Raw genomic sequence first — 25,754 nt, forward strand, 5'->3', positions numbered from 1 at the left:
GGTAAGAAAGTTAAATGACTCCACAACCTCTTCGAGAAATCCCCATGGAGGCTTCGTATTGACTTCGCCCGTACATACAAGCAAAAAAGGCAAATGGAAACTTATGCGCTGCTGAAGTACAGTTAGTAAAAGTGGGTGATCAACCAATTTGTAGAAGAAAAAACGAGACACAAGTTGGTGCACAAACAAATGCATGAGCCCAACACCCCCTAGGCCGACCGAGTGCATTTTTCGGGAACAGGCGGCGTTGGTGCGGAGCGTTTATGCTGCGCAGAGTGATCCACCAGAGTGGCTGCCTCTTTTGGATGCGTGTGTTTGCTTGCCTGAGTTTTGATCTTTGTTCGACTGATGTCCTTGCCCTTTGCTGTCTATTAGTGTTTATATTGTGTGTTAAGTGTCTTGTCTGTTGAAGTTTTCTAAAATTTCCATGCATTAAAGAAAAAAAAAAAACAGGCTCGGTGGTCTAGGCGTAGAGTACTGTGCACTGTTGCTGACGGCTTGGGTTCGAGCCCCAGCAGGTTTATTTCTTTTTCATTGCTTAATTTTCTCTATTTTTTTTAAACTCAAATCTACGCACTGTTTTTTTTAATAATGGTGATTTCGTATGTTTTAGGTCGCTTTAGGTTTGGGGCACATCGTATGACCACGTTAAATTGCCGTTCTCCATCGCGCGAACAGACATGTCACGTGGGTGCTCTGTGCAGCGAAGCGTTTGGAAATACGCATCCTGGCCTGCCAGTCATGGAGAACTTTCAGCGCCCCATGTGAGGTGCAACAGGCCGGTCTCCGACGAAGGGAGAGGGGCCCTACATCCTTGATTGATCGATTGATTGCTATTGGTTTCCCCTTTGCAGTGGGGTGATGACATGTCATCTTACCAAAAATGACTAATATACCTGTGTTTTATACTTTTGGTTTAATACTAGCGCTGCTTAGGGCAGGCACGAAAAGCTTTAGGCACAAAATACTTTTTTTTCTGTGACATGCTAGCTTCTCCGCCCTTGCACTACCAGTGCAAGGTACGGTATTTTTTTTTTTTTGCTTCGGCCGACCACGCTGCCATAGTTGGGCACCGTGTTTCACTTGAACGTGTCAGACAACGTTGTAAGGATGGTGTCAGATGACGTCATTGGCGTCACCTGACACCAAAACGCCGGTGTCAGATTACGGCACCATCTCAACTTGTTTCATCTTTACGAAAGCGTCTTCAGATGGCGACGGAAGTGTCTTCATTCGCGCACCCTGTGCAAGCAATTTTAGTTTAGTTTGCACGTGGCGTGCGAACAATTTTTATTTTTAATTTGAACGCAAATAACAAACGCCGGCTAATGCAGCTAACCTGGTCGGCCACGCGCATGATCCAGCCACTGTTGAATGGGCCTACAGACTTTGAGACTGCATGCTCGTCGATTTGCGCTACTTTCGCGCGTCGCAGGGCACGGAGCCAGCGGGTCGCCATTGCCGAAACAAAAACTCCCACCTCCCCTCGCGGGAACCCCTGTGTAGATGCGACGCATAGGCGGAGCGGCGAAGGGACCGCGTTTTATAGCGCGCATAACGTTGAGGGGACTGCGTAAGCCGGTCCCAGTCGATGACGACGTTGGTGTACTTGTAAAGCGGCGTGGACTCTAGGTGTTTGAGCCAAGCGTGGATGTTGCTTCGCCGGAGAACGGCACACCGGTTATATGCGGAGCGCGCCCGAAGGAGAGGAAACCGCGGAAGAGAGAGTACTGCACATGCGCCGGCCCCAGCGCGTCTGCCGCGGCTATGACGCAACGTGCCGCGGCTATGACGCAACACAATCCAACACAATCCACTTTAATCCAATCCAATCCAAATCCAAACCAAGCCAAGCCAAGCCAAGCCAATCCAATCCAATTCAATCCAAGCCAATCGAATCGAATCCAATCCAATGCCCCTCGCGAGAGAGTGTTCGCTATCGGAGATGAGAAGGGGTGAGCGGCGGGGTGAGCGGCGGAGAGCGCAGCTGGCGCGGCGAGGAGAATGGGGTAGGGGCGGACAACGCCGACAACGACGACGACGCCGGAGGGACAAGGCGAGTGAATCAGATGCTCTGCATCTAAAACAACGTGCCTGGACTCTGGAGCGTGCACGGTCACGCCACTGGGGCGAAGACGAAGCCGAAGAAGAAGCCACGCAGTCCGTGTGCACGAGACCCCGGGACTCGAACGAAGCCGACGATATATCGCCGTACGCCGGATCCTTATTTTTGCCGCAATGGGCGACGCTCTTGGTAAGACGCCACCGGTTCATCCTCCGTTTTTCGACCGTGTATACGTGTGCATTAAGGCCTGAAAGTGCTGAGATCAGAACGTTAGGTCAGGTCACTACCAGGGACGTGGCCATAGGGGGGGGGGGTAGGTGCTTTAATGCCCTCGGAAATTTTTTCCAGGGCTGCGACTAATCTCGCGGCAGCCGTGAGAATTACCTCCGGGAAATTCCCACGGCAGTTTCCATAAAAGCTGGCTGGCCTAAAATTTGCTGAATAATATTACGTCCCAACGTAACCTAGCATAATATAACCTCATCGAACCTAACGTAACCTATCCGAACGCTTCATAACATACCCAAATGCAGCCCAACTGCAGCAAACCTAATCTAACCCAGCCCAACGACACAGAACACAACCGATATTAAGCGTTACTCAACTCATTCTAGAAGTCCTGTGCGTCGATATCTTGATACAGTAAAGACCGGAGTAAAAAAAAGCATTAAAAATTTAAGTTGGCCTAAAAATTCTGAAAGCGAAAAAAAAAAACATCGCAATGTCGCACTCGCAGCTGAGCCTTCTCGTTTAAAACGCCACGGCACAGGAAAATAATAGTTTTAGCAGTCCATACGATCCGTCTGTTCTGTAGTTACCGTGTTGACCGTTAACCGACAGCGCCTGCGCGGGCGATGGAAAAGAGAGGAGGACGACCCCCCACCGTAACTAACACGCGGGCATGTCGTGGGCCAGCCCGCGGAATGGCCCACGGCAATGCACAATTGCCCAGACGGGTCCCTGCCAACACGGTACGCCCGTACAACACGGAGCATGCGGGGTGCTAAAACTGAGTCATCGGCGCGAGCGCCGACCGGCACTGCACTGGCGTGGCACGGGCTGATAATCGTGTATCCTTCCTTCGTTCGCAATACCAGAGCCCTTCAAACAGTATTGAAGAACTCTGGCCGTACTATCATCGACGAGCCCACTGTCGCGCGCCCCCTTTCCACACTCAAGCTGCCGTTGCGTCCGATTCCAGCTACTCGTCGCTGCCGCCGCCATGGTTTCTGGTTGGCCGTGATGTCGTTGCTGCGGAGTTGTGGACGCCTAATGCCCACGGGAAATGAGCCTAGGAACGCTATCTCGTTAAGCAGCAACCACATGGTTCCTCAGTCCAGGAGCCCATGTGCTGTCCAGGCTGCCGTAGCCCTGGTCACAAGCAGGAGCTGGTCCTCAGGTCGACAGCTGGACAGCAGTATCTCCCACTGCTCAGGGGAAGGGGACGGGTGCAGGGGCGGAAGGTCGAGTTTTTTGTGCAGTCGAATAATATGTGTGTCAGAGTTCCTGGTTCGTGGCAGAATTTACACTTATCAGAGTACTGTGTAGGAAAGAGTAAATGCATACGGATGGGGTGGGGAAAAGTATACCTCCTTGAATTTGTCTGAGTGTGATTTCTTGGCTTTTGGTCAAAGATGTGTGAGGACTAGGGAAGGTCTGTCTCGTGGTTCGGTAGTATTTGGTGATTTCTTGGTAGGTGAGGAGAGGTGCGGAAACAGCCCCGGCCTCAGCGGCTCGGTGAGTGAGGTCTCGAGCCTGTTGATGAGCAAAATTGTTGCCCGTCAGTGCAGAGTGGGCGGGAGTCCACACAATGTCCACCCGATGGGCAGGCGGATGTTCATTCAAAAGTCGGTTTGTGGCGGGGGCCACCCGTCCCGACAAGAGCCTGCGGCAGGCCGCTTGCGAGTCCGTCAATATAATCTTGGAGGTGGTTTGGGTAAGGGCGAGCGCAATAGCTAATTCTTCAGCGTCCAGGGAGGAAGTTGTCCGGATTGAAGCGGTGGTCATGAGGGCGTTCTTAGATGTTACCACTGCCACCATAGTTTGGTTATCTGGGTAACTGGCCGCATCTGTGTACATTACGTCGGTTAGGCTGCTGTAAAGTTTTTCGTGGGCTTTGCTTCGGGCTTCTCTACGACCAGGGTGGAGGTCCGGGTGCATATTTCTGGGAATGGGGCGCACAAAAATGGACTGGCGCCAAGTGGCGGGGACGGGGACCAGGTGAGTGTGGTCAGGGCATGACCATTGAATATTTCGAAGGACCGCGCGGCCTGCTTTGGTTTGGGCAAGTCGATTGCGTTTACTAGAAAGGTGTCCTTCGATGAGCTCCTCTATGGTATTGTGGAGCCCCATGCTAAGTAGTTTGGCCGTAGACGTGCTCATCGGGAGACCCAAAGCTTGTTTTGTTGCTTTGCGAATGAGGCGATCGAGTTTGTCGCTGTCGGTTCGAGTTGGGACAATATATGGCGCGAGGTAAGTGAGGCGGGAGATGACAAAGGTCTGAACGAGCCGAAGAGTATCTTTTTCTTTCATGCCTTGGTGTCGGTTGGTGATGCGACGAATCATATGTATTACCTGATCAGTAGCTTTACTGAGGTTGTAAAGTGTTTGGTCGTTTCTAGTGTTGGCTTGGATAGTAAGACCCAGGATCTTCAGGGCTCTAGCCGGTTGGATAGTGTGTCCGTCGAGGGTAATCGAGATTTGGTCAGGGTCAGAGTTGAGGCTGTGCTTACGAACTATAATTAATTCGGACTTTTGAGGAGACCAGCGGAGGCCATTGGCTTGGGCATACGCTTTCACTGTGTCCGCAGCACGTTGGAGAGTTTCTTGAATGCCCCCGAGGGAATCGGTGCCCGTCCACAAGGTGATATCATCCGCATAAAGGGCATGTCGAAGGTTGGGTATTTGCTCTAGGGCAGCGGGAAGGCACACACCTGCTTCAAAGATTAGTGGCGCTGTATATCATTATAAGCATTTTTCCCGGCAAAAGGCTTTTCTCCTTCAGCTGCGCACATGTCTCGCTGCTTGTGTATGGATGAAAAAAAAAAAAACCACTCCAATCCTGCAACTGCCACGACATTTCTGATCCCGTTCAAGAATGTAACTTTTGTCATGGTTGCGGATACACCGATGTTATTGCAGCCCCTTCTGGCACAAAGACGACAACAGTTCGAATCGCATTTTTTTTTCGTTGGACCTGCGCATGTAGATGAGCCTCATAAATCTAGAAAATGCGTGCAGAGTGCTCGAAAGGGCAAACGCCTCCCTTTTACTCGAGGGTTTCTAAAATATGATTCATGCTTTACACGACTCAGTTATTTCACCCCTGTAGTCAAATATGTCTTTGAGTACATGTGAGGGTTCGTTAGAAAGCCTAAAATTGCGTAATTATTCTGCCTTTACGTTTCTTGGTGAGTCAGCGCTTGTTCTGTGGTGCAGTAGTCTTGCCGGTTGAGATAAAAGATACAGAGAGCTGACTTTCAGGTTATTGAATTTAACTGCGAAGCAGTCTATGGCCTGGTATGATTGCTACCAATCAACTCGCTGGCATTAATAGGTAGGGATTCCCAAAACCTTGCAGAAAAGAAATCTTGCCATTAGTGCGCGTGGGTTAGTTCATGGGCATGCATGATGACACGCTAACGCAGCTTCGTCGTTTTCGAGTGCACTTATAACCGAAAGCCAGAAAGCCAAGCTCTTTAGCCAGGTATTTCTTCACCAAGTATTTCTTTTCTTAGCCATGTATGTTTTAGCCAGAAAGCCAGGTATTTTTTTTGAAACCGGGATCAGGATCGAAAGATGGCTTCGCTGCAAAAAATTCCTACCACTGTGGATATATCACCGCCACAAATCTCCTCGACTTGTATCTCATAGATGACGGTACCTCAGCGCCGTCCGCTGCAGTAATAGTTATAGCAGAGCGGAGAATCGGTGCCGGTACGGTACCCCGTACTTCTGCGCATGAGGAGAACCAGTTTTCTTCTTCTCTTAGAATGCTCAGTACCGCCGGTCGCCTACCGGGTACCGTACCGGGACCGGTTCTCCCCTCTGCCATATATCCCTAATAACGGTGCACAAAGAGAGAATAATTAGTCACGAAGTGCGTGCCGGTACATCGAGTGTTCGACAGGCTAAAACACGAACTGGGCTTTTCTTTTTAAATAAATTCGAGCACTACTGAAATGTACAGCGAGGAAGGACGAAGATGCGGTCACTTACGAAGCCAAAGTGAAAACACACAGACGTTTCGGGACCCGTACGGCTTCCTTCATCACACTAAGCAGGCAAGAGCTGTAAGTCGCTTTATTCTAAAACGTGACAAAGTCGCTTATCATTTTAAAATGTGGCGCAATGAAAATTTATGAAAGGTATTTACGTCACATTTTAAAGTAAGAAGTGATGTAATGATAGTCGCTTCTTATTCTAAAATGTCACGTAATGAAAGGTTCATTGCGTCACATTTTAGACTAAGAAGCGACTTACGGCTCTTGCCCGCTTAGTGTGATCAAGGAACCCGTACAGGTCCTCAAACGTCGGTTTTCACCTCGACCTGTTGAGTGACGGCATCTTCGTCTTCATCATGATACCTGACCAGACGAACTTTCGTCGAACTCTTGACTGAAAAGTATAATGCACGCATTCTTCGCTTCTGCGACAAGTGTCGTGCGTACACTTTTCACCTTGTGATACAGAAGGTACACTTTGGTCGCTTCGCAGTCGAGACAAAAGAGGCAGCGTCTCCGTTGGAAGACATCCTTTCGAGAAACAACCTTCTACTGGTGGTGCTGGCCACGCTCGCGAGCACCGTCGTGGTCGTCTTCGCGCCCGCCTTCACGAGAGGCCACTTCCCCGCCTGCAACGACCCCAGATGCATGAACCTCTCCGCCGACCTGCGACTCATGATGAGAGAGGACGTGAGACCTTGCGACGACTTCTTCGCCTTCGTCTGCGGAAACTACGAGGCCGCGTACGGCAGGGTGCCCAGCTATGCGGACGCCGTCGGCAAGCGCGTCAGGCGCTCTTTCCGCGAAATGATCCGAGAGCTGGTCGTCGACTTCTCGGATAAGGTGGAAGACATTCCGCTCGTTGCGTACCGCAAGTGCATGGACGAGTTTCACCGCAAGGAGGACGACCTCGGACCGATTCGAGAGTACGACAGACTACTCAACGCTACCTTGAACAACATTCCCGATGGGAACTATCTATTTAAAAACGTTTATTTTTTGGTAGCCCTGTCTCTCAAATTCGGGACGCCTGTCTTCCTAAGGGCGGGCGTGGTTCGCGACACATTCAGACAGCGGGAGAACGCGCTCCAACTGGAAGCTGAGAAAGCACGAAAGCCTCTGCCCAGAGTGACGTTGCACAAAATCATTTTGCAGCGCTGGGGGTTTCGTCACTGGCGAGATTATCTGCGTCACTCCGACGTCATACTGGAAGTGATGACCGGAGCAGCCGGTGCCCTCGATGAGGTCCACCTCAACCACAGCGCCCCGCAAGCCATTGTGGCTGACAACATCGATCGATTTCTGCCCACAATGAAGCCTCACGAATTCGTGGGTGTCATCCGCGCGGTGTCGTCCGAGTCCTTTGGCTATGGCAATATTGTATTTACGACCAACGCCTTGGCGCTGAGAAAGCTGGCGGGCTTCCTGAAGAGCACGCACCCCGCGTGGCTCGGATACAGCGCACGCTTCCTCGCCTGCGAGGCCCTCCTTGTGGCGTCGATGTTTTCGTTCGGAGAGATCTACGATATTCCCAAGCCAGCAGCTGCGTTCCGCTACCGCTTGCTGCGATGCACCGACTTGTCCCTGGGGCTTCTGTCGCCACTCACGGAGTACCAGTTCATCCAGAAGTGGTTGGGTCAAAACAGCTCTGCCGTTTCTGAAAGGATGATCACGACCCTGTTAGAGCAGTTGCCTGAAGTGAAGCCCTACGCCCTGATGGAGGAGGCAAGCAGAGCGAACCTTTCCACCATGCTGGCGAGAACCACCATTTTCCGGGGACTATATCCCGGCTACAGCACCGCCAAAGACGTCCAGTCACGGTTCGCCAGACTCAAATTTCCAAAAGGCTCTTTCGTGACTTGGGCGAGGCACGCTCTGAAGACCAAGGCAGAGCTGCAGGTCGAGGCTCTGATGACGAAGGGAATTCCTCCCGTCCGCGCAGACGGACTGGACCTTCATCTTGGCGTCCTCTACGACGCCTCAGAGTACTCGCTACGGGTGCAGCCGGCCCAGCTGCTTCCACCTTTTGGCGCGAGCCTCAGCCCATCCGCCTTCAGCTTCGGCCACCTCGGCACATCCGTGGCTGAAGCCCTCGCGCAGGCCACAGAGCCCCGGAGCCTGTCCGGGAATCCGGCGAAGCTGTCCTTTTCGCCGGCTTACCAGGACAAGTATATGGAGGCTGTCGACTGTGTCCGTCGTCAATACCTGGAGGGGGAACAGGAGCTGCTAGACGTCGAAATGGCGGCCGGCCAACTCAGCAGCCTCATTGGCCTCCGGGTCGCGTACAAGTGAGCACTGCCTTTCTTCTTAATTCGACCTGGCCAAATAATGCGCGAGTGATGCGCTATTTTTGGGTAGGTGTAAATCTAACCGCCTTTAAGGTCGGCCAGGACGTTTGCACACCAAGTAGGGCAATAATGCTTTCCTGCTACAATGGTGGGGTGAAACTAAATAGGTCAGTGTAGCTGTACGGACATACGTGGCCGCACCTCAGCAGCTGCTGTGTGTGCAATGTTCGCAGTTTGGGTCTGTTTCGAAACTTTCAATTTAGTACAACAGCTGTTTTGCGGGGTTGCGTATGGGGCATCAGTGTCAGGCATTCTTTATGCGCAGGTGTTCTTGGGTTACTTCCCCTGTATTTTTTCCGAACGTTGCCTGTAATGCTTGACACGAATGGGTATACATGATGGGACACACGAGTGGCCGTTGTACGCGTCCTTCTCACCTTCACCCTGATGCAGCCCGTCCCGTAACCTGATGGCGGGTGGTTCGTGGGATTGTGGGGTGCAGGTGCTGCGCGAGGGGAGCGCACAGATGAGGAGTTGCAGCGTAGATGTACGTCTCTTTTGGTACAGAGGGTGTGCGCAGAGATGAGGCGCTAGAAGAATGTTTACGCTCTCACCATCTGTCGCTTCCTGCGGGGCACTTTCTCCGAAATGTTTGTGTGTGTGGGAGGTGATCTTTTGCAAATCCCAGAGCAAATGGTCCAAATAACAATTTGGTTTTCCCTAGTTTTGGGTTTTGAAAGTCGCTATTGAAATACAGTGTGTTAGTAGATGATCGCCTACTGATGGCGAGGACTGTTCTTGCTGTTGTGGCAGCCCGGAATGGCGGCTGCTGAATGAGGTGGGAAAACGGACGTAGAGCTGGTTTGCAGTTTCAAACAAGACTGTTTATTTTCAAAAGATGCGTACGCTGAGAGCGTCCCCCGACGAGGGAAAGAAGGGGAACCCCCGCGCCCTTCAAAAGAGAGAGGAAAAAGGCCCCCCAAGCGAGCAGACGGCAACGGTGCTAGGACTAATGGCAGGAGTCGGCCGGACAACAAGTTATGCCTCCCCCGACTGTGACTGTTGAAGAGGGCGGGGGAATGACCCCCGAAGTAAGCAGGCGGTGCCGTCTCCAATACGCGTCTTTCACCAAGGCGCACTGTCGTCAAGCCGGCGGCAGACCGGAGAGGAAGGAAAAGCCCCGTCTCGCGGGAGCCGCTTGCGCTGGGGTGCCGAGCGGCTTCTGCTACAGAGGCTCCCCCCCCCCCATACCCCCTACATTGCGGAGCTTTTAAAGAAAGGCAGCAGTTACCGGCTGAATGGCGAAATGTCAGAGTTCAGTGGTTATCAGTGAAAACGTACGTGAGAGGCTGCATGAACAGAAACCTCAGTATGAGCAGGCTTGGCGCGGTCGACAGCGACGACTTCTCATTTGCCCCGCACGTCGATAGCGATGGTCTTGTTATTACGTCCCAAAAATTTGAAAGGGCCGTCGTACGGCGGAGTGAGCGGCGGCTTCATTGCGTCATTTTGCGCGAACACATGCGTAGCTGAGTCCATGTCGCGATAAGTGAAAACCTTTCTGTTGCGGGCGATGCGAGGTGCTGTTGGCTTGAGTATCGCAAGACATGAGCGCATGTTCTCGATGTGGTCGGAGGCTGCTGGGGCGGAAAGTGTCTGGTCGGAGAAGAATTCTCCCGGGAGGCGCACTGTTGAGCCGTACACCATTTACGCTGCGCTGAAGCCGAGGTCTTCCTTCACTGTTGAGCGTAGTCCAAGAAGAACGAGCGGTAGCTTTAGTGTTGGCGATAGAGTTTCGCTGTAAGTGCAGGTTTGAGGTGCCTGTGCAAGCGCTCAACCATTCCGTTGCTGGCGGGGTGGTAGGCGGTTGTATGCTGCAGCCTCGGGCCGAGGAGGGTCGAAAGCGCGGGAAAGAAGGTTGCTCTGGAATTGCCGTCCATGGTGCACAGTCAGTTGTTATGCGGGCGGGGCAGCCAAAGCGGGACACCCATGTCTGAATAAAGGCCTGCGCGACGGTCTCAGCTGATATGTCCGCAATTGGTATAGTTCCGGGCCATCGGCTGTATCTGCCGATGCATGTCAGCAGGTACCTGAAACCTTGGCATGACGGTAGCGGTCCCACCAGGTCGAGGTGAACGTGTTCAAACCGCGACTCAGGAGTCCGAAATTCCTGTAGTGCAGCCCGAGTGTGGCGAGTCACCTTCACTTGCTGACAAGTTTCACATGTCCGAGCCCAACGGCGCGCGTCCGCGTTGACTCCCGGCCAAACGAAGCGTTCTGTTATCAGCCGCTGGGTGGCGCGGACACCTGGGTGGCTGATGGAGTGGAAAGTGTTGAATACCACTCGGCGAAAATTCAGTGGGACGAAAGGTCGCGGCCTGGGAGGTATCGCAGGTTATCGTTCCCTGGACGTAGGGAAGTGCAACCTCCGAAAGCACGAGTGAAGATCCCCCACCTTTCAGTCTCGTCAACTCAGTGTCCTCCCGCTAAGCCGCAGCCATCGCCTCGAAGTCCAGACTTGACGCGAGACAAGTCGTCGGCTGATTCGTTTTCGACCACGGGAACGGGGTGGATGTCTGTAGAAAACTCAGAGATGAATCAGAGCTGACGAATTTCCCATTGTGAGTAGGAGAAACTGTTGTTGTTGAATACGTAGGTGAGGGGCTTGTGGTCTGTCAAGATGTAGAACTCGCGACCTTCGAGGAAGTAGCGGAAATCCTTAATGGAACAATAGATTGCGGGCATCTCCCTTCGAAAAGTGCTGTACCGTACTTCTGCAGGCTTCAGCGGGAGCCGCTTGCTCTGGGGTGCCTAGCGGATTCCGCGCGTTGTTCCCCCAGCGTAGTGACAGTGCTTATGTTTTAGTGAAGCAGCATGCTTGGTTAATGTGTCGTGGCCGCTCAGCATCTCTTGTGTTTTGCTGCCGCTTCAAGATCCCCCGCATGTTTTGAACGAGAAGTGTATGGGCTCGAGGTCGTCTCCCCCTAGTGAAGCGATCCTGCAGCTGCCCCAAGTGTGGAGGCAGGAGGGATCGCGGGAGGCAGTGCGGGGAACGTCGAGGCCTCGGGAACACCGGATTCGTAACGATGTTGCGAATACCCGCCCCCAAACTTGGCAGTGCGTAGCCTCCTCTCAGGTTGTGTATGTATAGTGCTCTTTCTTGTCACAAAAAAGTAAATGACTGATGAATGTAGACCCCGTATTCGAACGGTCACCTTGTTTCCCAGTCATGCGGGCGAACAGGTTACCCAGAACAATTTCTGTGTACCGAAATATCTTGTACGCCGTATCGGCTTTGGAAAATGTTCTTCCCCTTACGCACAATTGATTTGCAACCATTAAGTCCCGGACCATATTTTCCCGGCACCGTATTGTCCTGTACCATAATTTCCTGGCTCATAATGTATGTGATGATAACTTCCAGGTACTATGACAGATATACGCCGTACCATAATTCGGAAAGCGAAAATTTTGAAAAATTATGAGAAAAAGAAATTTCCTTAGCCTATGCATGATGGGATTTTTATGTGGGGTTGCATGCACCTACAACCACACCTATTCCTGCGAAAAAGAAATGTATTATTCTAAAGTCCGCTCATACCGCGGGCTGCACGTGACCAAGCTTCGTGCACGCAGGGCTTGGGAGGCGTGGAAGGAGCAGGGTACGAGCGCAGGACCTCGGCGCGCCCTCCCACACGTGCACTCGGACGAGCAGGAGTTCTTCGTCGGATTCTGCCTCCGGCACTGCGGAGTCGCGACCACCCGTCGCGACAACGCCCCAGGTTCGGCCGAAACGGTCGTGTCACGTCCCGCCCGCTGTAACATGCCGCTCAAGCTTTCCTCTGAGTTTGCCCGAGCCTTCAAGTGTGCGGACAGCGATCGCATGACGGCACGCGGACAACATTGCGCCTGAATCGAAGCTTTTTTTTTTTCTGGGACAACAGAGCACCGGAGGAGAAGTCTCTCCTGCGACATTTCTTTATACGTTCTCATTTCCTCCCCGTTCTCGTCTTCCGTCGTTCGTGCATTGCCACTCTGCTGCGTGAATTTCTTGCCAAAATACCGCGGGGGATTTAAAAACCGATCGTCGCAATATAAATACCGAACCACCGACTGATTGTTGAATATTATTGTGTATCTTTGAGATAAAACGTGAACTCAGAAACGTCTTCTGAACCGCTCTCAGCTAATTGCATCCCGCAAACAACAAAATAGTGCATTTAGGGAAGCAAGTAGCTTTATTTGCACGATGAGCCCCTAGACCGGAGCTCTCGGGATGGACGACTGCAGGGCTGCCTCTGCCCGTGCAACCAGTCCTCGCTATACTTCTGCACTGGAGTCTGCCATTCTCTTCTTCCGTGTAGTGGAGGAAACGCTGTATGACAAGCTCTCTTTCTGCCGCTGGCGGTCACTGCACTCAAAAACGGTACTTCGCCTTGCCACTTTCAAGAGCGAGGTCTTTGAAACTGCTGCGAACCGAACTCCTGCTGCTTCCGATTCTTTTTTTTGTTTTTGGCGTGGCTTCTCTGGTAATCGGCTACAGGGATGAGACATCGGAAGGTGAGTGTCTGTATGCGATTGACATGAGCTTGCTAGAACATCCCAGTAATCGATGTGCGGCTGCCGGTCGTATGTGGACGCCCTGAGAGTAGCTTTTTCACGTTTCCTGCTGGAATGAAGCCCCGGGGTTCATCCAGAATTTCTATTTTTGGGGGGAGGGGGATGGGTGTCGAAATCCTTCTGGAAAGGTGTTAGGGGCCTGTTGAGGGGTATATAAATCCCTGGGCGAGGTGCCGGTGGTTGTGAAATCTTTCCAGGGGTGTGTTCGGGGGTGTTCGGGGGTGTGTTAATAAATCCCTGATGACGTGTATGTCGTGGAGGGCGCGGGCCACTATGATCGGCTTGTCTTGGCCGCTTGGAAGGGTTGTCGAGCATGGGGGGGGGGGGGGGGGGGGGGGGGGGCAACCTACGTGAGTAGTATGTTTCCACGTTAGCCTGCTTAAAAATAAAAATCGCTTACCTTTCGCCCTCGGTATGCGAAGTCAGCCCGGGAGCTGAATATGTTCGCGCAATGTCCGTTGTATTCGGGGCCAACTTAGTGACAAATAGTCAACTCTGCTTTCGTAAGTTTCAATTATGCGTAATTTGAGAAGGGCGCACCAGCAAAGTTGACGTCATGGAATAAACGGACCGCTTGGATACTACTGCCCTTGTAGTGCACTGGGACTAGCACCAGTTAGCGCGTTCCACCAGCGCAAGCACTACATTATAGGGCTCAAACTCTGAGCTCGCGGAATGAACGGCGCCGTTTCTGCATTTGTTACCGAACCTCGCTTAAAGACGATAGTCTTTCTTGAGCTGCTTGAACGCGATAATTTTGGTTTGTAACGCGATTCAGCCACACGGCCAAAGTGAAACTGAAGCTGCACATTAGGTTGATATACCCACAGCCAAATCTAATCGTCCTCTCCCGGGGACAATGTTCATACTTGTCACCATTATTGAACAAGAACAAAACATTACGTAAATATGTAATCAACATTCGTTAGGCTGATTGGCCGATACGACTCTGCCGCCAACAGCTTTTCAGGATCATCAGTTTTAGGAATTAACACAATATGGCTTTTCCGGAACGAAGGCGGTGTTCTCTTGGATTCATACGCTTCCGTTATTACCCTGTACAAAATTAATGCTATATCGTGTTTAAAGAACTTGTAAAACTCGGTTCCCAATCCATCTGGCCCCGGTGACTTACTTCCCTATGGATAATTTGTCGATGGCTTTATCTCCTGCAAACTGATCGGCGCCTCCATGCTTGCACTGTCATCATCACTTAACTTTGGCATTGACGGCAAGAAAGTTAGCTTGTAATCTTGACTGCCTTGCTTTTCAGTTCCCAGCCGTTCCTTATAATGTTCAAAAAATGTGCGCTCCACGACTTCGGAGTCCCTAGAAACCACATTATTGTATCGAATAGCTTTAACGTCATTCTTTTGCGCATACCCCTTTTCGTCACTCAGGAAACGTTTGGTTGGCGTTTCGCCCAACCAGAGTCGCTATGCGCGTGCGCGTACTATGGCAGCCCTGTACTTCTCGATGTCAATGACCTCAAAGTTTCTTTTGTAAAAGTTCCAGGCTGTTGAGCCTAAATGCCTAGCAAGAAGTGCAACTGGCTTTGTAGTTGTTTTTCTCCCTCCTTTTCTTTATGACGTACGACGGACGATCTTTCTATTGCACTTATCTTAACGTCACGTTTTAGCTATTCCCTGACAGTGATAAGTGACCCACTTTCTGTTTAGATTGCCTGCTCTAATCTCTTCTTTACACCAGTTGTGAATGGTTCATCATTCAGTAGTTTGACATTTAATTTCCAGGTATCCCAGCTACAGCGAGTTTTTGATGCTACCGATTCTACCACAGAGACGACAACATCGACAAGAACATGATCGACGAGTTTCGGCGCCTCGAGAACCACCGCCTACTCACCGTAAAGCCCGTTTTCTTTTGAGTCCGACAGAGCACAACATGGTCCGGCTGGGCCTGTCGTGCTCTGTCGGGGGGGCGTATTCCGGTTTCGGCGATGCATCACCCACGAAAGGGAGAAAAGGAGGAGTGCGAGAGGGAAAGGCGAAGGGTTGCGGGGCTGTTCTGCCGGCGCACACACTCCCCGTTCTTGGCCCGGCGGCCGGCCGGCAGTGAATACCCATTTCTTTCCTCCATGTGAAGCGGCAAGTGTTTCATTCGCGCGTTGGATTTCGCCTTGTGGGACGGCTGCGCTGTTATTCAACCACACTCCTAGTTCTGTATATTTTAACGAAGTTAGAAGTGCTTCAACTGTGTCTGTGTTGGATTTCGCGTCCGCTTGTGATACCCACCGCCTGTGCCACCGCTGTGCGTTTCGAAGTGCTTCAACCGGGTCGTTTGATTAAGTTTTACGCTGCAACAGTGTTCTAGGTAACATTACCTAAATACTTTGACATCCGTGCTGTTTTGCAATCGCAGTGTAGCATTCGCAAATCGTCGCGTGAACGGTTGCTACGCAAGCGTGCATCCACAGTTCACCCTGTGATCGGCCGCCGCTGTGAAAGTCAACCTTTATTATGAATGAATTCCTGGAGTGTGACAAATAGAAATTTAGCCTAATGCCCCATAAAGTTGGGCCGAAGTCACGCTAGGAATACGCGATATGTATAATCACTTGTAGCCCACCTTGAACATTTTGGTACTCAGATTTTCTGACGATTGCTTTCAACCTTGTCACGATGGTTGCACTTTCTGCCCTGCTGCTTTTTATGCGGTCGCACAAACAACTGGGTTGCTTGTTTTGTTTTTTTCATTATCGTATCTAGCGCTCCGCCCAGACGAAACGGCAGTTGGCACTAAAGTTTTGCCCAGGCAGAATTAGAACTGTCAAATACTCCTGCTCTGATCTTCGCCTCTTAGATTAGACACGCAGGACTACCTTTGCACCGCCTCCTCTTCGTGATCGTGTGTTCATGGGTCTTTTTCTTTTTTGCTTGCAAGCCCCAATGGTGCTAGCACCCACATTTATTTGCGAGTTGGACTATGAAGCCTCCACTGATGACTTACGTTTGTCCACACACACTGACCAAAACAAGCTACAAGGGGCTTTGGTATCCAGTATTCTTACGCTGGAGCATGCTTCAAGGCATGTGATCACGAAAGCACTTAAGTTTACAGCAAATACAGGTTCTCAAATTGACTGAAAAACTGAAACATAACATTAAGCCTTATAAATATTTACCTAGTATGTGTGCTAGTTCTGCATCAATTGCTAAAAAAAAAAAAACCCGCAACACATGCTAATGAACTGATCATGAAAAAGTGACGTAGTGAATAGTAAATCTGTCTGCTGAAAACAATTTTTTAATAAAACTACAGATTTGAATATAGATTACATGTTGCAATGTATGGGCATATGAAACAGCAGAAACCAAGTCCCAAAGCTCGAAAATTCTTTATTAAATGCTTTATAACCTCAAATATACATACAATATTTTACGTGCCCATCACGGTTTAGGCCAGGAACATCTTGGCTCAAAACTTTCCACAATTTCTCAGTCAGCACCTGCAACACCAAAAGAAACAAATAAACGCTTCCTTTTACAACCACACCACAAACGTCAAGTGAATCTAAATTCACAATTGATGGTGTATTTTGTCCCATATATGGCTACATTAATATGTACACAAAAGTTAGTTTAGTCTGCTTTTGAACTATTCTAACTGCTTATTCTGAATTTTTTTTCTACGTGACACCAGAGATCCTTTGCTGATGCAGTCTTGTGTCTAAAACCTGCTTTAGTCCCTTCACACCAAATGGTATTTGACTTTTTTGAGAATTTGTACAAGGCCAAATCATGGCTTACACTAGTAGGATTAAAGTTCTGAGCTAGACTGCTTTGATCTCTGATCTCGTTAACAAACTGCACTGCCTTTCCCAATAGCTAAGCAGGTGCTTACAGTGTATCTGACAGAACAGCTGTCACACAATGGCCATACAGGACAACTGGGTCTGTTTATCAGTCAGGAATTATATGAGGGGGCACTAGGCTGAGCCCAACTCATCGCACCACTGCTGCAAAAACAAAGTGGAAAAAGATTCTATTTCGGGGGTTGTAGTTGCCGAGGCCACTCTTGGGCTTCATTATGAAGCGTGACACAGTGCTAGGTTCGATCCACGTTAATCCTGACATTTGGGTATCTTAACACGCACTGAAATCTCCACACACGGGCGTTTTCGATTTTTTTCTTTTTGCCTTCACTAAAAAAAAAAAAAAAAAAGGAAAAGAAAAAGTCCTTGGGCTCAGCTGCACAATGCTTTAGGAACTGTGGCTGCTGCTCAGGCACAAGTTGGAGCCATTACTTGACTAGGCACAAATCCTCAAGAGTTGAAAACTGATTTCAGCGCAAAGCGGCAAAACAGCACTTTATTAAAAACAAGAGAAGTGGGAAAGACCTTATAACAACACGCGCTAAAGAACGACCTTTTTGAATAAACACAGTGTCACTTCGTAAATCGTCAATGCCTGGATAGCATATCCTTCATGCACAAGTATACTTAGTTGCTCCTTTAGACCGACAACGATGGCCAGAAGAAGTCAGGCTGCTGCCTTGCACGCCTTGTGCTTGCTGCTTCGCCTTAATATTACCATAAGTTAGGAGCCAAGTATCTGAAATACCCATCTGTTCGATGCTTTGAACGTGCCGTGAAGGTGTTGTCGTGCAGTAATCCTCAATGCAAATTAAATGACTCGCGAGCGAAAAATGACGTTACCAAAGTTGATCAGTTCACAACTCTTGCACCGCTTTACCATTGAGCCAATGCTGTGGACTTGTTTGTAAACAACCTGTAATTTCTCCGCGCCACGTAACGTCATTGATAGTGGTTGCGGACTGAAGTAGCGTAGAAAACCGGGCTACTTGGTGTAGATTCATCTTCGCAGCGCACAATTAACGGGACAAAAAGGAGGATAACAGTGGACAACCACTGAACCAAAACCGAATTTTTATTGAAGAGACAAATATAAAGCCATCGAAGGTATAAAACAGATAAAAACATGACACATGAACCCACTATAAGCAACTGTACAGACAAACGCTCTCAAGTACTGCTCTCTTCAAGATACGCCAATTCTGCATCTAAAAGTGCTAAAGACGAGCGCTAACACACGAGTCAGACATTTTTTGAATTTTATGTGCTTCCACTATACTTCCCTCACCTTTTGTTCATCGTGCAAGAACAGTACCGTTGTATCATGAAGGAAAAGCGTGCAACCACAATCTTTGCAATGGGTGGGAAGAGGGCCAGAAGGCACTCAGTGAACTGGCCAACATCAAAGCGACCACCATTGAAAGGAATGCAATAAACCACATTTAATCTATAAGGAACAACCTGTTTCTCATGTTTCACACCACAGCTGTTTGCTCGGCCCTTATTACTAATATTCTTTTCGATGGCGGGACAGCTGCAGTTTAACTTAATTTTGGCTGAAAACACCACATTGATGTTATATCTGCTCCCCACTTCTTTCAAGCGGTGAGATACATCGTGCAGGTACGAGATTACAACTATCTCTTCCTTCACAACATCACAAGCAGGAGACAAGTTTTCTTCACCAAATCCAACAACTGAAGACAGGTCGACCCAATGACTCCGTCACCGTAGCCAGCATTTTTGGGTCCAACTAACTGTTCACCAAAGCTAGACTCAATTAGGTGAAAACAAGACTGAAAACAAAACAAGATGGCTGACCTGAGGCAGTTGACAACAATCCCATATTTTGCAATCCTAGAACGTGCTGATGAAGAGTTCAGTAAAGGCTTCTTCGATCGCGGGCTATAGAGCCAACATACATGATTCTGCTCGAATTTTAACAACAGGTCCAAAAACTGGATTGTTCTTTCGTTTAGCGCCTTGGACATAAAGGTCAGCCTAAATGCGTGACGTTTGAATGCTTTTAAAATGTCTACCACTTTTCTTGTAGGGTCATAGTTTCCACAAAGTACTACGTAATCGTCAACATACATGAAAATTTTATTTGCCAAACCCTCCAAGTCACGTTCCAATACACGGTCAACATGAGCCAAGAAAATGTCACTAACAAGGTGAGGAACTTTAGAATGTCTACAGATTCCAGATCTCTGCACAAAGACACTGTCACACCATCCTACAATAGTTGATGCTAAGTCCCATGCCAAAACCTCGATGGAGTCATCTGTCGCCTATATTCAGGATGGTGTTGCTCTGTGTCACAAGATAGATGCCGACACGTCAGAAACTGGCAAAGTAGGCCATTTAAACCTGCTTGTTTATAAGGACTGCACCAGCACAGACGGCATCATTACAGAGTGCAGACCGTTTAAACATCTTGAAAAGGGCTTCGCAGCCTCTGGAAAATGTTTCTTTGGTTATCAACGGAACTAGTTGATGCATTTCTTTTTGTTATTCCCCCCACTGTAATGCCAACAGGCGCTGTGGGTACCAAATAAAGTAAGAAAGAAACAAGCGAAAGCTCACTGTATTGCCCCACAGTTCACTCGACTGCCTAACACGGCTCCCACATCCTATTACGAGGATACCACTCCACTGGAATTTGCCCTTCTTTGTTCGACGACTTAATGAAAATAGTACGCCGTGAGCTGGAGGCTACGGCTATGGCTAGCCTACTAGCCCCGACCCGTGGATGAACGTCACCTTCCATCTCCCTAATCCATGCGATATACAGCAAGAGCTCGCAAGCCACACCATTCCACGCATTTGCTCTGTAGCTCACCCGAAAAACGCTTTCACTGTTCCTCGTGTCTTAACTGGTCCCCACCAATATGCCCCACGCCATTTTCAGACACAAAATTCCGAAGAGTGGAGTACTCCTGAAAACAAGCCAATATGCTTCCACTGCTGTCAAAGTGGGCATGTGGCCCGCTACAGCTTTCGACATTGCCACGCTAAGCCTTCGCCTCACCACAAGACTAATCAATGCAGCTCAAGGAGGTAATACTCCATCTGTGACCTGGACGACAGATCCTCTATTAACCAAGGAGTCTAAGCCCAATTTACTAGACGTTACTGTTGATGGTGTTGCAGCCCAGGCTCTCACTGACACAAATGCTCACACCCTGTAAACAGCTTAACCCTCCGCTGGCATCTCCGCAAAGTTCTGACGCCACCCATGCAAACATTTGTTCGAGTTGCCAAAGAGAGCACACCTTCAATTGCCGGAATGCGTACCGCCTGAATATGGATTGCCGACCACGATAGTGTTGCTCTCTTCACCGTCCTTGAAAAATGCTCCCATGACATTATCCTCGGCGTTGATTTTTTCTCGAACCGCTCTCATTGACTGTTCTGCGGGACTTCTCTCTTTTGAATTTCCTTCTGCCAAAAATGCTCAAAAGCACCGTTCTCGTTCCACAGATTATGTCCATTTGCTGTCAAATGCTGTAACATACATGCCCCTGTGATATAGCCCACCCGTTTCTCACAGTTATTTCTCACCAGATTGTTCGACAAGCCGAGCGGAAGCTACTACAAGCACGTATCCTTGAGTGCCGCCAGAAGCTACGAGCTTTGGAGAAGCAAACCTTCTTTGCACGCCGGCAACTTGAGTATCTTATTCCTGAGGACTTCCCAGATGTGCAGCTGCACACAAACTTCACTGCTAGCATGGCAGAAGGCCGTCATAGAACGTCGCAAGAGAGGAAACTGCAAGCACTCCGGCCGGACGTGCCACAATGCACCCAAGAGGTCATCAACCTATCTCCGTACACACCGAACGAAGAGGAGGCTAAGGTTTTGTCCCGTGGTGTGAATTTTAACACAGAAGCACCCCCGGAGCCAGGAAAGGTGATTTGTGCGGTTGAACGCGCGGTCGGCCAGCTTCCCTCTGAAGTACGGCAAGAAGCGCGCACCCGTGCTATTGGTGTGCTCTCTGGTTTGCGAAGACATTGTGCAAGACTGCATTTATCGGTAGTGGAGAGGCAAGCCATCAGGAGCCTGCGAAATAACAGCAGTATCGCAATCCTTCCTTCTGACAAAGGCAATGACACGGTCTTGCTAGATAGCAGTGACTACCACACGAAGATGTTGGCCCTTCTCGAAGACCAGCAGACATACGCTCCTCTAGCCCGTGACCCAACTAGCAGGTTACAGTCGAAGCTTCAAGAACTGCTAACCAGGCTTTTCAAGCTAGTCCTTCCGCACCACAAGGGCCTCTACTACGGGTTACTGTGCACGAACGGTTCAGCACCGGCAATCTACGGTCTGCCTAAAATCCACAAGCCTGACGTTCCTCTTTGGCCTATCGTCGACTTCTCGAGGTCACCGCTCTACCGACTATCAGGCTACCTTCACCAAGTGTTGAGCCCTCTAGCCGGTAAGACGCCCACGCACGTCGGAAACTCGTCCTCTTTTGTTTCGAAGCTGAAGGACGTAACTCTAACTGAAGACGACATCATGGTTTCGTTCGACGTCAAGTCTCTTTTCACTAGTGTCCCAGTGGATCTGGCAGTAGCCATGTGCGAAGAAGCACTAAACACGGACATTAGTCTTCCCGATCGCACTTCCTTTGACGTCCCCGAGCTCTGTGAGTTGCTTATGTTTTGTCTGAGCAACACCTATTTTTCTTACGGGGGAAGCCCCTATCAGCAGACCCATGGCACGGTGATGGGTGCGTCCATATCAGCTACTACGGAGGCTTTAGAGGGGAAGGTATTGGCAACCTTCACACCGGCACCGAGGTTTTTCTGCCGCTATGTCGACGACTGTTTTTGTATTTTAAAAAAGCAAGATGTCCCATGTCTTCTGGACAGCCTCAACGCCCAGAATGTGGATATACAGTTCACCGTGGAGTTCGAGCAAGACAACATGCTTCCCTTTTTTGGATGTTCTTGTTCGCCGCGATGCGGGCGCTCTCTCCTTCTCAGTGTACAGGAAGCCCACACACACGGGTCGTTACCCCAGTTTTGAATCTTGCCACCCTCACGGCCACAAGACATCCGTTGTGTCGTCCTTGATAAAGCGCGCCGTACGCATCTGCTCCGATGACAGTGCACTGAAACGTGAATTAGGAACGATTCGCCGCGAACTAATCGCCAATGGCTATCCTAAGCGACTTATTTGCCGAACCAAGAATAAGGTACTACAGCGAAGAATGGCCAACAACAGGACATTACGAGCACGCGCAGCCATTCCCTACGTCCCAGGAATAAGCGAAGCATAGTCGCACGTCTTTTCAAAATACGACATGCGCATTGCCCATGTACCGACCAGCGAGCTCCGCGACGACTGAAAGAGCACCAACGTGATGTAAGAAATCATAATCACATGACGAATGCCATTGCCATTGCGGAGTACGCGCACAATCATTCCCACAAGATTGACTGGGAGAACACCGCAATTTTAGCTAAGGAAAAGAACACATCATCTTGGCGTCTGCTAGAGTCACTTTTTATCCAATCAACGCCAGCCGCAATGAACCGGACGGATGGGACTTTGCCTCCCGTCTACGCATGCTCTCTATGTCATGTGCTGCCTATATAATTGATGACGACGGCTTGTCTTACGTAGTGAACAAGGAACCCGTATGTGGTTCCGAAACGTCAATATATTTTTATTCTTGGTCAGTGTTCGCTTTTCTTTTGCAAGTTATTATATGGTCTTCCCTATTACAGACGCGCTGCTTCTGTGAAACGTCACTCTGCCGCACATCATCATTACTGTGGTAGAGAACCAAACCTGCCTTCCCTTTCAGTTTTTCAACTTCAGTTTCACACCTCAAGTCTTTCCCAAGGGGATTTCGCTTGCAATGCTGTGAACTTTCTGCCATGAATGCTAGCACCCCTGCAGATTTACCTCCTGCAGTGCAGGCATCCCATCAATCAAGGCAGTGGCTGCTTCAGACCTCCCACCGGATCATACCGCCGATCTCCCTCGTCTTCTGGATTCCTGCAAGGACATCTTCGACTTAGACAACCATCCACCAACCCAAACTTCTGCAGTCACTCATCATATCAACACCAACGATGCTTCACTAGTGTACAGGTGGCCCTATTGCGTATCACTTGCTGAACGACTCGTCATCCAAAAGGTAAAAAAAAAAAAAATGCTCAGTAAGGATACAGTCGAACCATCTTCCAGTCTGTGGGTGTCTCCAGTCGTGTTGGTCAGAGAAAAAGATGGGACGTAGTGCTTCTAGATGGATTATGCAAACTTTACTACTATGAAGAAAGGCCTTATAGAGTGGGATCTCATTGATACAATTCTGCATAATACGTTTTTCTTTTCATTCCAAGCCAAAATCCCTTAGAAATAATGCATTTTCATGCATTTGATACGATCACATTTTTGCTAAAAATTGGATAGCACGACCACGAAAGTGAACCTTGACCATTTTTAGAAACCTTACATTTATTCTTCGGTATACTAGCTCAAACCCCATGACCTGCATGGCAGCGCCGGTTCTGCGACAAAAACACTGCTGCCGGGCGTGGGCGCTCTGTTCAATGAGGATGATATGTGAGGCAAGGCACTGTGCCATCTAGTGAAACATATCATAATCACAGAGTTTCTCAGTTTGATCATAATCGAGGAAGAAGGTTTCAATGCTCTTGGCAGGCGGCGACTTCCCTCCCCAACTTCTCGCCATGCTCTGTGCTTCCCGCTCCGTTCTTTGTTCTCTTTCTGCGCTGTTCCTGTGTTCGGTGGTGTTGCTTATGAGGCCATTTTTGTTCTTGTTCTATTTGACTAGTCTTGTTCTCCTTAGGCTGCCTTGTTGCTGTGCGGGGTGTGCTGCCAGGCTTGTGGCAATGTCGAGGAAACGGAAGGCACTCAGTATAAAAAGAAAAAGTGGAAATTGTACAGAAATTGGAAGAAAACCCGAAGAGGAAATGCGTGGATTTGGCACACAAGCTCGGTTTGCCAGTGTCAACGCTCAACACTATTGCCGGTCAGCAAGAGGAACTTCAAAAGAATCTGCAAGTTTCCGGCCTTGATGCGAAACAAGCACAAGGTGCGAAGCATGACCAAATGGAAGACATCCTGCTTACATGGTTGGAGGAAGTTAGAGCGGCAGGATGAACGCCGATAGGTCAGTACTACGCGAAAAAGTTGACAACACTGCGCTCTCCTTGGGCATTGAGGACTCCAAAGCGTCTGGTGGCTGGCTTCACCAATTCAAGGCACAACGTGAAGTGTCATGCAGAACAGCGTCCGCCCAAGTGAAAAATACCAGCAGCTTTTTTTTTATTTTTACATTTCCGGAGAATTTTCTCCCAGACTTCGAAAAGAAAGTGCAGCACAAATTTACCAGCTACTCCACTGTTGCTCAATAAAATTGAGTTGCTGACGGAGAATGCAGATTTTTCTATTTTTTTTAACAAACTCTTTGGATAATACGATTTTCACATAATGCTTTTTATTTCCCGGTTCCCCTGAAAAACGTATCAACGAGATTTCACTGTACATGATACATAGACAAGATGTGGCAGGCAACTTGTGAAGGGAGGTAACTTCGGGCAACCAAAGCCTGATTAGTCATGCTAATTCCTCCTATATTTCAATATGGTCTAACACCAGCTACCCCACTTCGGCAGAGCCAGTGGGGAACATTTCAACACTACTGTCACTGTCTACTGCAGAACGAACATCCATCCCGCATTTAAAAACCCTGCATACGAAGCTGCATCGCGCAAAGTTGTTCTATGGCCACTGAATGTCCTCGCTGAATGTCAAGGAAGCGTCCTCACCGACGCGCTTTGGCGTCGTCTATCAGCGGATTCGTATGTATACAAGCGTTTACAGCAAGAACGGTAAATATATTACTACGCCCTTCAAGCACATGTCGGCAAAATGCGATTACTTCGCCGCGTTCGCAGGATTGAGCCGCACAGTAGAGAACACAGTCGTAGCATACTAGCAGGAATGAACGCATCGTACGGCTTCTTCCACGTTTCGTCACCCCGTGACTACAGTTTACCTCAACACCAATTTATAACGCACGCGCTTAAAGAGCTTACACTCTAAAAAGCGCTACAACCTTTCTGGTAACCTTGAGTGAATGTAAAAGCGTAGCCACCGCGCACATCACCTCGTAGCTAGCGCCGACTTCAATGCGAATGCGGTCGTCGACGCGGCTACATGAACGTACCGCTGACAGCCTCAAGGAAAGTGTATTTGGGGGCTCTAGAACAACGTATTTAAATTTAGCCCATGTTTGCGAATAACAAATGATTCCTTGAGTGCTTTAGTTACATTGTCATTCAGAATGTGCCTAGCCAGTTATGTCCAACATACGGAGAGCGCACGGCATTTGCAGTACACGGACAGGTATATGATTACCCGTCCCTCTTGATACCAGCGCTTAAAAAATATCTTACCTTTCGTTTATGACGCAAAAAGATGCCGAGGAGAAAGCAGCAGTTTTCGTTATCTACAAGAAATCGATGCTGGCTTGCGCTTTGAAACTCGTACACAACAGGCAAGTGGCTTCGGCTTGACATGGCTTGACCAGTGTTGCTTTTGCCTTGCGCAAACTTAATTTAACTAAAAACCTCTGTCACACGACCGGCTAAATATAGCCGCTCGTAATTTGTTATTTGCGGAGGTAACAGAGTATAAAAGTCGCGTAACAGAGAATTTTAGTTGAATTAAGTTTGCGC

The 25,754-nt window shown here is 49.3% G+C and overlaps 1 protein-coding gene and 1 long non-coding RNA gene across 2 annotated transcripts; one reads left to right on the top strand and one right to left on the bottom strand.

Moving 5' to 3' along the window:
• Window positions 1-2,966: 2,966 nt before the first annotated feature.
• LOC144161693 (neprilysin-1-like) lies at window positions 2,967-12,489 on the top strand. Its single transcript, XM_077692316.1, has 3 exons — window positions 2,967-3,036; window positions 6,782-8,576; window positions 12,213-12,489. Exons 1-3 carry the CDS (start codon window positions 2,967-2,969, stop codon window positions 12,487-12,489), a joined length of 2,142 nt encoding a protein of 713 aa, XP_077548442.1.
• A 4,052-nt stretch (window positions 12,490-16,541) lies between these two features.
• Window positions 16,542-25,578, bottom strand: LOC144162038 (uncharacterized). The gene is made up of 3 exons (XR_013320582.1): window positions 25,473-25,578; window positions 22,951-23,043; window positions 16,542-16,665 (listed from the first exon to the last, which is right to left on the bottom strand). It is a non-coding gene; the product is annotated as an uncharacterized LOC144162038 (long non-coding RNA).
• Between the last annotated feature and the right edge of the window lie 176 nt (window positions 25,579-25,754).

The sequence above is a fragment of the Haemaphysalis longicornis genome, unplaced genomic scaffold, assembly GCF_048455015.1.
Source record: "Haemaphysalis longicornis isolate Haplotype H1 unplaced genomic scaffold, Haemaphysalis longicornis Haplotype H1 scaffold_12, whole genome shotgun sequence".
NCBI lineage: Eukaryota > Metazoa > Arthropoda > Arachnida > Ixodida > Ixodidae > Haemaphysalis > Haemaphysalis longicornis.